Below are 14,267 nucleotides of genomic sequence, written 5' to 3'. Positions count from 1 at the left end.
TTCTCGCCCGCCAGGTGCAAACTAGGATTAAAGCTAATGGCCCACCAGTTCTTGGCTCCATTGTTTCATTACCTGCTGTCGGAATCAAACCTGAGCCTGCATGGGACAGGTGGCTCTGATGGTGGCCGTGGCTACTGGCCTTACACAGTCCATAACGGTGATTTTAAAAATGTTCTTGCTGGAGGCCCTGGCCGGTTGGCTCAGCGGTAGAGCGTCGGCCTAGCGTGCGGAGGACCCGGGTTCAATTCCCGGCCAGGGCACACAGGAGAAGCGCCCATTTGCTTCTCCACCCCTCCGCCGCGCCTTCCTCTCTGTCTCTCTCTTCCCCTCCCGCAGCCAAGGCTCCATTGGAGCAAAGATGGCCTGGGCGCTGGGGATGGCTCTGTGGCCTCTGCCTCAGGCGCTAGAGTGGCTCTGGTCGCAACATGGCGACGCCCAGGATGGGCAGAGCATCGCCCCCTGGTGGGCAGAGCGTCGCCCCATGGTGGGCGTGCTGGGTGGATCCCGGTCGGGCGCATGCGGGAGTCTGTCTGACTGTCTCTCCCTGTTTCCAGCTTCAGAAAAATGAAAAAAAATAAAAATAAAAAAATAAAAAAAAATGTTCTTGCTGGAGAGACAAGATGGTGCTGGAGTAGGCGGACATACCAACATCTACCTCCCAGAACCAAAGTGGATTACAAACTAATTTTATGAACTATCATCTGGAAAAACCAACTTTGGACTAAACTAAGAGGACTCTTCAACCAAGGAACACTGAAGAAGCCACACCGAGACTGGTAGGAAAAGCGGAAATGTGGAGAGGGCTGCCCAGCTCCCCGGAGCAAACGGAGGCAGGGAGAGACTCGCGTGGCGGGAAGTGAGTTTAGCAGAGGGGAAAGGGTCCTGAGCCCCAGGAACAAAGCCCCAGCCTGCAGCCCCAGAGCCCAGAAGAGGCGTAAGGACAGTATTTAGCTGGAAACAAGTCAGGATACTGTTTGTGAGAAAGAGTCTGATTTCTCAGACCCAGGATCCTTCTTAAAGGGACCGTGCAGAACATCTCTCTCACAACCACTCACCCGGGGCTCCTGGAGACTGGGGGAGAGAGGAGAGGACCAGAGTAACAGGAAGAGGGTGTAATCTAGGAGGCACAGGGAGAAACATTTTGGGAGATAGCCACCCTAACCCCTGGGACGAGTCACTCCCCAAAGCTGAAGTGAATATTTCCCCCAGAAACAGCAATACCAGCAAAGGGAAGCAGGAGAGCAGCCAAACAAGCTCCCCCGCGGCATTCAGAGCAGAGTTGCATAGGAGGGAGCTTTCGGGTCTACAGTAGTGAGTCTTAGGGTCTGAGCTGCAACGCCCCCACCCATGCGGCTGAGGGCGCGTCGGAGGGCGGGCGGCAGCAGGAGACAAAAGCGTGGTTCTGCTGGCATGGGCGGAAGCCAGCTGGCCACCACTGGGCTCAGGTGTGAGCTCAATCTTGCCCGGCTGGGGAGAAGGAGGCATGCAAAAGCGGTCAAGCTCAGCTGCCGGCAGCCTGTAATCCAGCCTGCGGGAGAAGGGCGGGAACCCCAGAAAGGGTGGAGACCAGCCCCTGAGCAAGGGCAGAGGAGCATAGCCTTGCCCCGCCCATGCAACCCAGGCTTGTGGTCTGACTTGGTAGCCGGCTCCTCCCGTGAGGGTGGAGCCAAAAGCCCAGAAGAGGCGGAGTTCCACTACTGAGTTGAGCTTGGGCATGTAGTCCTGCCCGGCGGCTCCTCCTGCAAGGGCAGAGCGAAAGCCCGGAAACAGGCGGAGACCCGCAGCTGAGCAAAGGTGCTCGCCAGTGCCCTCAGGACCGAGCATAACGTCACACACGGGGGCGGGGCAAAGGCCAAGGCCACCAACCTTGTGCACCCGAGCACGTGATCACAGCCACTCCCGTGAAGAGAAAATGCGGAGGCAGAGAAATACAACACAAATAAACCAAGAGAAATCCCCAGAAAAGGACCTAAGTGAATCAGATATTACCAAATTACCAGATGCAGTTTAAAATCTGATCGCAATAGCATTAAACTAGAAATCAACCACAATAGAAAAATTGAAAAACATTCAAACACTTGGAAACTAAATAGCACGTTATTAAATAATGAATGGGTTAACATTGAGATCAAAGAAGAAATTAAAAAATTCCTAGAAACAAACGATAATGAGCATACATCAACTCAAAATTTATGGGACACAGCAAAAGCAGTCCTGAGAGGGAAGTTTATAGCATTACAGGCATACCTCAAGAAGCTAGAAAAAGCTCAAATAAACAACTTAACCCTGCATCTAAAAAAAATACAAAAAGAACAGCAAGTAAAGCCCAGAGCTAGTAAGTAGAAGGAAGGAAATAATAAGGATTAGAGCAGAAATAAATTACATAGAGGCTAAAGAAACAATAGAGAGGATTAATGAAACCAGGAGTTGGTTCTTTGAAAAGGTAAACAAGATAGATGAACCTTTAACGAGACTCACGAAGAAAAAAAGTGGACTCAAATAAAATTAGAAACAAGAGTGGAGAAATAACAACTGACACAACAGAAATACAAAATATTGTAAGAAAATACTATGAAGAACTGTACGCCAAAAAACTAGACAACCTAGATGAAATGGAAAAATTCCTTGAAACATATAATCTTCCAAAAATCAATCTGGAAGAATCAGAAAACCTAAACAGATCAATTACAACAAATGAGATTGAAACAGCTATCAAAAAACTCCCAAAAAAGAAAAGTCTTGGGCCTGATGGCTTCACAAGTGAATTCTACCAAATATTCAAAGAAGAACTAACTCCTATCCTTCTCAAGCTATTTCAAAAAATTCAAGAGAAAGGAAGACTTCCAAGCTCCTTTTATGAGGCAAGCATAATTCTGATTCCAAAACCAGGCAAAGACAACACAAAAAAAGAAAATTATAGGCCAATATCCCTGATGAATTTAGATGCAAAAATCCTCAACAAAATATTAGCAAACCGGATCCAGCAATATATGAAAAAAATCATACACCATGATCAAGTGGGATTTATTCTTGGGAGGCAAGGCTTGTACAATATTCGCAAATCAATCAATGTGATTCATCACATAAACAAAAGAAAGGAGAAAAACCACATGATAATTTCAATAGATGCAGAAAAAGCATTGGATAAAGTCCAGCACCCATTCATGATCAAAACTCTCAGCAAAGTGGGAATACAGGGAACATACCTCAACATGATAAAGGCCATCCATGACAAACCCACAGCCAACATCATACTCAATGGGCAAAAATTAAAAGCAATCCCCTTAAGATCAGGAACAAGGCAGGGGTGCCCCCTTTCACCACTCTTATTCAACATAGTTCTGGAATTCCTAACCACAGCAATCAGACAAGAAAAAGAAATAAAAGGCATCCCAATTGGAAAAGAAGAAGTAAAACGATCACTATTTGCAGATGATATGATATTGTATATAGAAAACCCTAAAGTCTCAGTCAAAAAACTACTAGACCTGATAAATGAATTCGGCAAGGTGGCAGGATATAAAATTAATACTCAGAAATCAGAGGCATTTTTATACACTAACAATGAACTGTCAGAAAGAGAAATCAAGGAATCAATCCCCTTTACCATTGCAACCAAAAAAATAAAGTACCTAGGAATAAATCTAACCAAGAAGATTAAAGACTTGTACTCGGAAAATTATAAAACATTGATAAAAGAAATCAGGGAAGATACGAATAAGTGGAGGCATATACCGTGCTCATGGTTAGGAAGAATAAACATCATTAAAATGTCTATATTACCCAAAGCAATTTATAAATTCAATGCAATACCGATTAAAATACCAATGACTTACTTCAAAGATATAGAACACATATTCCAAAAATTTATATGGAACCAAAAGAGAACACGAATAGCCTCAGCAATCTTGAAAAGGAAGAATAAAGCGGGAGGTATCACACTTCCAGATATCAAGTTATATTATAAGGCCATTGTACTCAAAACAGCATGGTACTGGCATAAGAACAGGCATATAGATCAATGGAACAGAACAGAGAACCCAGAAATAAACCCACAGCTCTATGGACAACAGATATTTGACAAAGGAGGTAAGAAAATACAATGGAGTAAAAAACAGCCTCTTCAACAAATGGTGTTGGGAAAATTGGACAGCCTCCTGAAAAAAAATGAAACTAGACCACCAACTTACACCACTCACAAAAATAAACTCAAAATGGATAAAAGACTTAAATGTAAGCCATGAAACCATAAGCATCTTAGAAGAAAACATAGGCAGTAAGCTCTCTGACATCTCTCGCAGCAATATATTTGCTGATTTGTCTCCACAGGCAAGTAAAACAAAAGACAGGATAAACAAATGGGACTTTATCAAACTAAAAAGCTTCTGCACAGCTAAAGACAATAAGAACAGAATAAAAAGACAAACTACACAATGGGAGAATATATTTGACATTACATCTGATAAGGGGTTAATAACCAAAATTTATAAAGAACTTGTAAAACTTGCCCTGGCCGGTTGGCTCAGCGGTGGAGCATGGGCCTGGCGTGCGGGAGACCCGGGTTCGATTCCCGGCCAGGGCACATAGGAGAAGCACCCATTTGCTTCTCCACCCCCCCTCCTTCCTCTCTGTCTCTCTCTTCCCCTCCCGCAGCCAAGGCTCCATTGGAGCGGGGATGGCCGGGGCGCTGGGGATGGCTCCTTGGCCTCTGCCCCAGGGGCTAGAGTGGCTCTGGTCATGGCAGAGCGATGCCCCAGAGGGGCAGAGCATCGCCCCCTGGTGGGCAGAGCATTTTCCCTGGTGGGCGTGCCGGGTGGATCCCGGTCGGGCGCATGCGGGAGTCTGTCTGCTGTCTCTCCCCGTTTCCAGCTTCAGAAAAAAAAAAAAACAACAAAAAAAGAACTTGTAAAACTTAATACCAGGAAGACAAACAATCCAATCCAAAAATGGGAAAAAGAAATGAATAGACACTTCTCCAAAGAGTACACACAGATGGCCAATAGGCATATGAAAAAATGTTCAACATCACTAATGATTAGAGAAATGCAAATTAAAACCACAATGAGATATCACCTCACACCAGTCAGAATGGCGCTCATCAATAAAACAACACAGAATGAGTGCTGGCTAGGATGTGGAGAAAAGGGAACCCTCCTGCACTGCTGGTGGGAATGCAGACTGGTGCAGCCACTGTGGAAAACAGTATGGAGATTCCTCAAGAAATTAAAAATCGAACTGCCTTTTGACCCAGCTATACCACTGTTAGGAATATACCCCAAGAACACCATAGCACTGTTTGAAAAGAAGAAATGCACCCCCATGTTTATGGCAGCATTGTTCACAATAGCAAAGATCTGGAAACAGCCCAAGTGTCCATCAGAGGACGAGTGGATTAAAAAGCTTTGGTATATAAATACTATGGAATACTACTCAGCCATAAGAAATGATGACATAGGATCTTTTACAACAACATGGATGGGCCTTGATAACATTATACTGAGCGAAAGAAGTAAATCAGAAAAAACTAAGAACTATATGATTCCATATATAGGTGGGACATAAAGATGAGACTCAGAGACATGGACAACAGTGTTGGGGTTACAGGGTGGGGGGAGGAGAGGGAGGGGGTTTGGGGAGGGGAGGCACACAAAGATCATGGCTTTTCAGCATTTGCCATATTCCCCCCTTAATCTATAGACAGACAGCAAATATTTACTTATGGTGTTTCCACTATAAAGACTGTGGTCTTAGGGACAAATGCTGATAAATTATTTCAGCAGTTCCTCCTTCTTCAAAGACTTATATGTAAACATAGAGCTCCATGTTTTATAGGACATACTCAAGCTCACTCCATGCTCCCTGGAGCTTTAGCACAAGGGAATGCCCTTTATTTTTTTTCTTTTATTTATTTATTTTTTTTGGTTGTATTTTTTCTATTATTTATTTATTTTTTGTATTTTTCTGAAGATGGAAATGGGGAGGCAGTCAGACAGACTCCCGCATGCACCTGACCGGCATCCACCTGGCATGCCTACCGGGGGGGAATGCTCTGTCCATCTGGGGTGTTGCTCTATTGCAACCAGAGCCATTCTAGTGCCTGAGGCAGAGGCCATGGGGCCATCCTTAGTGCCAGGGGTGGCTTTGCTCTGGTGGAGCCTTGGCTGCGGGAGGAGAGGGGAGGAGAGGGAGGGAGATGAGGGAGAGAGGGAGGGGTGGAGAAGTAGATGGGCGCTTATTCTGTGTGCTCTGACTGGGAATCGAACCCGGGAATCCTGCACACTAGGCCAATGCTCTACCACTGAGCCAACCGGCTAGGGCCTAGGAATGCCCTTGTTGATCAAGCTACCCAAAAGAAAATTATATGGAGCAACCATGACAGACCGAGCAAGTCAGTCTCATACTATTCATCAGCAGAACGCTGCAGCCCGGTGTAAACAGTTTCAACTTTCTCGGGAAGCAGCATGGCAGATTGGGAAATCCTGTCCAAGGGGTCCTATACTGCCCCTTCATTTGGAGTTAACCCTCAAGGACCCCTACCAGGACAACTTTGGCAGATGGATGTTACTCATATACCTTCATTTGGCAAACAGTCGTATGTCCACATTACAGTGGATACATATTCCGGATCTATAGTAACCTGTCAGAACAGGAGAGGCTGCTAAGCATGTTATAGCTCATTGTCTGTATGCATTGTTCTATTATTGGATTTCCTAAACTGGCTAAACTGAAAATGCTCCTGCATATGGAGCAAAAGCATTTACTGTATGTTGTCATGCTTACAATCTTTAAAGTTAAGGTATTATTAAAGTGTACTCAGCAAACATTTTAAGGTCAATTTAAAAAAAAAAATTAAAAGGGGGTAGTCATATCCTGGAACTCCTACGGGTCTACCATATCATGCTTCTTACTTAAAAAAAAAAATTTACATTTCTTTTGAATGCTGATGAACAGGAGACACCAAATCTTTTTCGCCTGCAAACTACTACCTTCTTTATTAGATCCAGCTAATAACACTGTTTTCTCTTTTTCCAAATAGCTCCAGATATATGGAAAAGATTTATATAGGTGGATGGGGATCCTCAAACCCCTCAGCGAGATCTTCTGAGCATGGCTTTTAAGATACCTAGAGGCAGAAAAAGCCCAATAGAGATCAGGGGAACTACCAGCTTTTAGGATACACCCTTAAAGGCTCCAACGCCCCAAAGGGGTCTCATAGGATGCCATCTGGGTCCTGCTTCCATAGTGGAAAGGAAGGTCATTGAGCTAAAGCCTGCCAGGCTTACATGCCTCTGCTGTGAGGAAACAGGGACACTGGAAGGTAGGCTTCCCCCTTGCTCCTCTAAGGGAGGGTTCAGTCTCTTCCAGCCCTGCTCCAGCCACCTATGACCTAACCTTGCCCAGAATGCTGGGGTTAGCCACTGAAGGCTGAAGGTGCCCAGGGCCGTTGGCCCCATCTACGACACTGTGGACGAGCCTAGGGTATTTCTTCCAAGAAGCAGGTAAACTGATCTCATTTGCACAAGGGCCACTTAACTATGTTTTGCCTGAATAGTCAGGTTTTTTATTCTTCCCTCAAAGATCTCTGTTGTGGGTGTTGATAGTCCTATTGTCTGCTGCTTTGCTTAATATATAGTTTCCTTTATCCCTCCTATCTCAATGCCCCACTCATATTTCAGGCTGGGACCTACTCCTAATTTAGAGCTCTCTTTCCCCCTTTTGCCAACTACTATTATGAATCTACCTTTGCCACCCAGCTTAGTGTATCCCAAGGTTCTCTTTACCACGCCACAGTCACAGAGCTCCAGGGAAAAGCAACCTGGTCTCATCTCTCCAGGCAGAGGAGAACAGAAGCTCCATATCCACGCATGCTGCAAATGGCTTTTCCAGTCTACCTGAATCATTACCATCTAGAAGCAGCGGTCATTGGGACTTGAACATGAGCTGCAAAGTATAGAATGGTGATAACAATTCCAGTGCCATGAGGACTTTTCCTGGACTCCTGCTCCCTGTGACAGCTCCTAACAGCCTGAACTGTGGTTGGGTTGCATTTTTCAGGAATTTGGCATGGTGTTGGGGCCAACTTGGACTTGGTGAACATGTTAAGGACACTACTCTTTTATGGATTCTGGCTGTATTGGCCAAGAGTTTGCTTAAAGGCTTTTAATCACTGTAAAAAAAAATAGAAGACTGGATAAAGAAGATGGGGCACATATACACCATGGTATACTATTCAGCTAGAAGAAATGATGACATCGGATCACTTACAGCAGAATGGTGGAATCTTGATAACATTATGCGGAGTGAAATAAGTGAATCAGAAAAAAACAAGAACTGCAGGATTCCATACACTGGTGGGACATAAAAACGAGACTAAGAGACATGGACAGGCGTGGTGTGGTTATGGGGGGTGGGGGGAGGGGAGGAGGGAGAGGGGGAGGGGGAGGGGTACAAAGAAAACTGGATAGAGGGTGACGGAGGACGATCTCTCTTTGGGGGATGGGTATGCAACAGAACTAAATGACAAGATAACCTGGGGGGGGGGGAATGTTCTTCCTGTAGCCACAGCTGTATAGAAACTTCATCAAACTGAAAATTCCAGTTGAATCACGTTAATACAATGGAAAAGAAATAGGCACCAAAAAAAGGTGCACAAGGGCATCATTTGTTTCCTAAAATTGCTTATTTTCCTTCAAAAATGTTCTGAAATCAGAATTTTAACTTTGACAGTATATACTACACTGAAAATTATTCTTAGTTTCTATTTTTCTCTCACACATATGTATATGTGAAAACAATCACTTTGTGCCTGCACTGACAATTTGAAATTCTAAAGAATATCTTAAGATTCTGTCAAAAGGCTAATAATTTTTAAAAGATGTTTGTGCAAAAATACTACTTGGAAAAAAATATAAACTAATTTTGATGTGCTATTTACTATCTCATACTAAAAATAGTACCAAAAGAGAACCCTTCCCGACAACTGGAAGAATATCCCGAGGGACATAATAAAGCAGGCCAGAAATTCTTTTTCCTTGAGAACCAGACTAGAGACCTGTTTATGAACCACCTGAACAATACCTTCTAGAATCGTCTTTCAAAGAGCCCACAAGGAAGAATTCAGAGCTAATGTTATGAGGCTGCAATTGCCTTGGGCTCCTATATGCTATGAAAGATCAACAGCACAAAAGTTGATTGTAAGCCATGGGCTGGTGATAAATGAGGAAAGAACACCGCTTGCCCACCAAACTTCAAAACTGGCTTTGCCTGCTCCCAGAATTTCTACAACTCCTTAAGAGCAGGAGAGCCTTGGTGTAAGCCAAGTTCCAGAAGCTGAAGGTGAAGATCAGAATTCCCTGCCACTCCCACTAAGGGGCTACCTTAAGACATATACTTTCAGTTACCTGTGCCATAGATAATATATGTAGATTTTTGTTCTCTTGAAGCCTGAATGTTGGTGTGTATTTTGAGGGTCTAATCCAACTTTTTTTTAAAATTTTATTTATTTATTTATTCATTTTAGAAAGGAGAGAGAGAGAGAGAGGAGTGAGAGAAGGGGGGTAGGAGCAGGAAGCATCAACTCCCATATGTGCCTTGACCAGGCAAGCCCAGGGTTTCGAACCGGCAACCTCAGCATTTCCAGGTCGATGCTTTATCCACTGTGCCACCACAGGTCAGGCCTAATCCAACTTTTAAAGTTGTAAGTAAACCATTTAAAAGCAGAAGTGCTTTACTAAGAGGCTAGAGGAGGCATTTGTATAATTCAGGATTCATTTTTTAAAAAGTGTTCATTCCAGCCTAACCAAGAGGTGGCACAGTGGATAGACCTTCGGACTGGGATGCGGAGGACCCAGGTTCGAAACCCCAAGGTCGCCAGCTTGAGTACGGGCTCATCTGGTTTGAGCAAGGCTCACCAGCTTGAGCCAAGGTCGCTGGCTTGAGCAAGGGGTCACTTGGTCTGCTGTAGCCCCCCGGTCAAGGCACATATGAGAAAGTAATCAATGAGAAACTAAGGTGCTGCAACGAAGAATTGATGCTTCTCATCTCTCTCTCCCTTCTGGTCTTTCTGTCCCTATCTGTCCCTCTCTCTATCTCTGTCATACACACAAAAAAAGTTCATTCCACTCAATGTCATCCATCACTATCTAATAGGTTTTGATATTTTCCCCTTAAATGAAATGATGATACTGAAGATCACAATAATAAAACAATTACTTCTAGGATATATATTACCCATGAGATTCATTTTCTAAATCTGTTATTCAGCCTAAAAATAGTAAGAAAAAATGAAAACTCACAATGAACTATTGTTTGTACAATCAACTCTAATGACTGGTTTACACTAACAAAACTGGGAAAATAATTAAACTACATAATTTGCATAATAAATAAAATACAAACAAAATATTTCAATACATAAATAGAAGCTTTACACATTCAAAATACAATACATATATATAAAATACTTCTAAAATTTAATCAGAGACTACAAACTACTATAATTTTCATTATAAATTACACATGTATTTCAATAGAGAAATATATTTGCTCTAACATTTTAAATTTCAGAGATAACTTGTATGGTGGTATTGTGGAGAGTAATTTTATATACCAAACCTTTTAGTAATACATTGTTATTAATAATTTAATGAAAGAGTATGACTGTGATAGTAGGAATCTTCTTAATTATGGCAAAGTACTCTTCTCTTTTTCTTTTTCTTTTTTTTTTTCTTCTTCTTTTCTGAAGCTGGAAACGGGGAGAGACAGTCAGACAGACTCCCGCATGCGCCCGACCGGGATCCACCCGGCACGCCCACCAGGGGCGATGCTCTGCCCACCAGGGGGCGATGCTCTGCCCCTCTGGGGCGTCGCTTTACCGCGACCAGAGCCACTCTAGCGCCTGGGGCAGAGGCCAAGGAGCCATCCCCAGCGCCCGGGCCATCTTTGCTCCAATGGAGCCTTGGCTGCGGGAGGGGAAGAGAGAGACAGAGAGGAAGGAGGGGGTGGGGGGTGGAGAAGCAAATGGGCGCTTCTCCTATGTGCCCTGGCCGGGAATCGAACCCGGGTCCCCCGCACGCCAGGCCGACGCTCTACCGCTGAGCCAACCGGCCAGGGCCGCAAAGTACTCTTTTTAAGACTATAAAGATATGGTGTTTTATTTCTGTATAGGCAGTCAATATTAAAAACACATGGGAAACATCAATTTTGTGTAGAATGGTGTGGGCCAAACGGAGGGGTTTTGATAAAGGTAGAATACCACTCCATTTCATTAGTGATGAAAATCATGTTAGAAGCACTCTTCCAAAGCAAAATGTATTTTCATGTCTCAAAAGTTAATATACTGCTACTCAATATGTCAAAGCCTGTATGACACATAAACCTCCACCTTAGATATTTTAAAACCACAGTTTCAGTATATATTTAAAATTGGACAAGTGAATAACTTAGGGGTAATGAACAGCAGTTGAATACAGTCCTTTCCCTCCTCACATAAATAAAGGTTTGAGGAAAACTTGAAACTACAGTGATGCTTGTCTAGCTGAGTGCTAAAAGGGTGGGTGTTCATCGTGTAACCATACCAGTGTGTAACCACACAAGTGTGTGCCTGTTTTATGACTTTGGCCAGTTGTATTAGTCATTTAAGGAAGTGTTACTTAAATGAGTTATTTAGGCCTGACCTGTGGTGGCGCAATGGATAAAGTGTCAACCTGGGAATGCTGAGGTCGCCGGTTCAAAACCCTGGGCTTGCCTGGTCAAGGCACATATGGGAGTTGATGCTTCCAGCTCCTCCCCCTTCTCTCTCTCTCTGTTTCTCTCTCTCCCTCTCTCTCTCTCCTCTCTAAAAATGAATAGATAAAATTTTTTAAAAAATGAGTTATTTAACAAGAAGTTCTAGGTAATTTTAAAGTGACTTGAGAAAATCTATTTTTTCTAATATATCATTATGTTGAGGGATTTCTAAAAGTCCTTGAGTAATTCTTATTTTCTTCAAATTTGCATAATCTTTCCAATAATGAGTATACAGTGAGTTCAAATCCCCTACCATTGTACTTACTTTCAGAAAGTCTGTTTTTTTCTTCAGCTTATAAGGAAGTTATTTAAGAATATAAATTAATCTGCCATGAACCTCTCATTCCCATCTCTCCCATGTCATGTAATCACTTCAATATGGTGTCTTTGCTTCAAATTTTATCTTCTCAAGAAAGCCTCCAAGTTGTGGGTAAATGTACAGTCTGATTAAAATGCTTACACTGTCTGACCGGGTGGTGGCGCAGTGGATAGAGCGGCGGACTGGGATGCGGAAGACCCAGGTTCGAGACCCCAAGGTCGCCAGCTTGAGGGAGGGCTCATCTGGTTTGAGCAAAAGCTCACCAGCTTGAGCCCAAGGTCACTGGCTCAAGCAAGGGGTTACTTGGTCTGCTGAAGGCCCGCGGCCAAGGCACATATGAGAAAGCAATCAATGAACAATTAAGGTGTTGCAATGCACAACGAAAAACTAATGATTGATGCTTCTCATCTCTCTGTTCCTGTCTATCCCTGTCTATCCCTCTCTTTGACTCTGTCTCTGTAAAAAAATAAAATAAAATGCTTACACATATTAAATGTATAGAGTAGATAACTTAATTGCTATTGCTCCCGATACTTGTCTTCTGTCTCTTCTTTCTCAGCTCTTTGTTCTTCCCAGTGGCTAGCAGCAGCCCAAAATGTGATCTTTTTGAGTACTTGTTGCAGAAGTTTTGGAGGTAATAAAGATATTTGACTTTCTAAAAGTACAGCATTTTTACCAAAGCAGTCAAGGCATGACCTGTAAACAAAGCACAACAGAATTATTCGCTTTTAAGTTATAATATAAAATGTATAGAGGTGAGTTTCTTAAAAATAAATATCATTATAAAAGTTTTGCATAATGATGTATTTCCTTTGTACTGTTTGAACATGATAGGATATATGTTCTTCCCAGAGCACCACAATAATTGTAATGTATTCATAGCACATAGACTGTATCTGACCGAAATCCAACGGAAACAGAAATTACAACTTACCATGCATAATGTTCTCTAGGTAAAAGAGATTCAGAATTAATTTCAAAGCAGGTCAGTCTGCAGCAGACCCCTTTCCACCCCTTGCAGCCCAATGAGTCATCTCTGGGAACTGTCTTTTCCTTGCATCACTCCAACATGAAACATCTGACACCCACTTTGACCTGAAGTGGCCTGGTCCTCCCAGATCGCTCTACCAGTGTCTGCCCTGGAGTGCACACTTGACTTCAGTTGCCCCAGAGAGAGGTCTGAGGAGAGGAATGGAGCAGTGACACGGAAGGAGCAAAGAGACCACCAGAGGTTCTCCTGGGTTGGGGGCTCGGACTTCATCTTTTCCCTTTGATTATACAAGAAAGCAGGGTCTCACAAAAACAATCCCCTTTTTATCGTAAGCTACCTTGAAGAGGGTTTTGTTGTTTAAAATCAAAGGAAACTTAAGATAGGAACCATCAAAAAAAGTATCTGTTTCTACTGATATACTTTAATTCAAAAAGGTAAGTATTTTATAATGGTTTCAAAAATAGATTCATTGGATTCTGCAGTGGTTCATCTCAGTTGTCATTTTTCCAGGGACTTACACTCTAGAGATTGACATCTTTCTTCTTCCAAGTGTGCATGAAACCTTTTCTCTCTACTCTGCAGAAACTCCCAATAAGAAGGAAAGTGAGCACATTCCACATCGAAACAGAAGTAAAAGAAAATGAAGTGAATCTTGTCTCTGCTGCTATGGAGACACTGCAGCTCCTGAGCCCCTTCCACAAGGCAGGACGGGGAGAGCTGGACAGGAGAGGGCTTCTGCAGTTACCTTCCATTCACTGACGCAACAAATATTTATTAGTGTGCGCTACATGTTGGGTATTGGCTTGGGAGTAGGAAACCCTACACTGAGAAAAACTCTATTTCAACCTTCCAGAAGATGACAATTTAGTGAAAAAAAATAAACAATTAACAATAAAGTGTTATAAGTGTTGTGATTAAGTCAAAATAAAATTCCCATGCTGAGTACAGGTCCTATGGAAATCAGACAGGAAAAGTAACCAAGAAAACCTTTGAAATCCAGGGGAACTTTCCAGATGGGCGGTCTACGCTGAGACCACGAAAATCTCAACAAAGGAAACACGCAAAGGTGTTCCAAATAGAGGGACCACACCAACAAAGCCCCAGAGGAGGGAAATAAGATTCGTTACAGAGGAAGCATGTCCTGTTCACCCTTGTTTTTTCCCCCAGGGA

The 14,267-nt window shown here is 43.1% G+C and overlaps 1 protein-coding gene across 2 annotated transcripts in view; it reads right to left on the bottom strand.

Annotated features, from left to right (window-relative positions):
• Positions 1–9,596: 9,596 nt before the first annotated feature.
• The window catches only part of KLHDC1 (kelch domain containing 1), an 86,336-nt gene continuing 81,665 nt past the window's right edge, over positions 9,597–14,267 (bottom strand). Inside the window, exons 13-14 of one of the 2 annotated variants that reach the window (XM_066388366.1) lie at positions 12,591–12,802; positions 9,597–10,744 (exon numbers count right to left, since the gene is read on the bottom strand). In XM_066388366.1, coding sequence (XP_066244463.1) covers positions 12,625–12,802 — 178 coding nt within the window. In that variant the 3' untranslated portion in view covers positions 9,597–10,744; positions 12,591–12,624. Of the gene's footprint in view, positions 10,745–11,031; positions 12,803–14,267 lie in introns of those variants that run through there. The other variant, XM_066388365.1, reaches the window with a different exon arrangement.

This window comes from Saccopteryx leptura, chromosome 6 (genome assembly GCF_036850995.1).
Source record: "Saccopteryx leptura isolate mSacLep1 chromosome 6, mSacLep1_pri_phased_curated, whole genome shotgun sequence".
NCBI classification, from domain to species: Eukaryota; Metazoa; Chordata; class Mammalia; order Chiroptera; family Emballonuridae; genus Saccopteryx; species Saccopteryx leptura.
The sequence above is the reverse complement of the archived record's forward strand: the minus strand, read 5'-3'. Positions and strand labels throughout refer to the sequence as shown.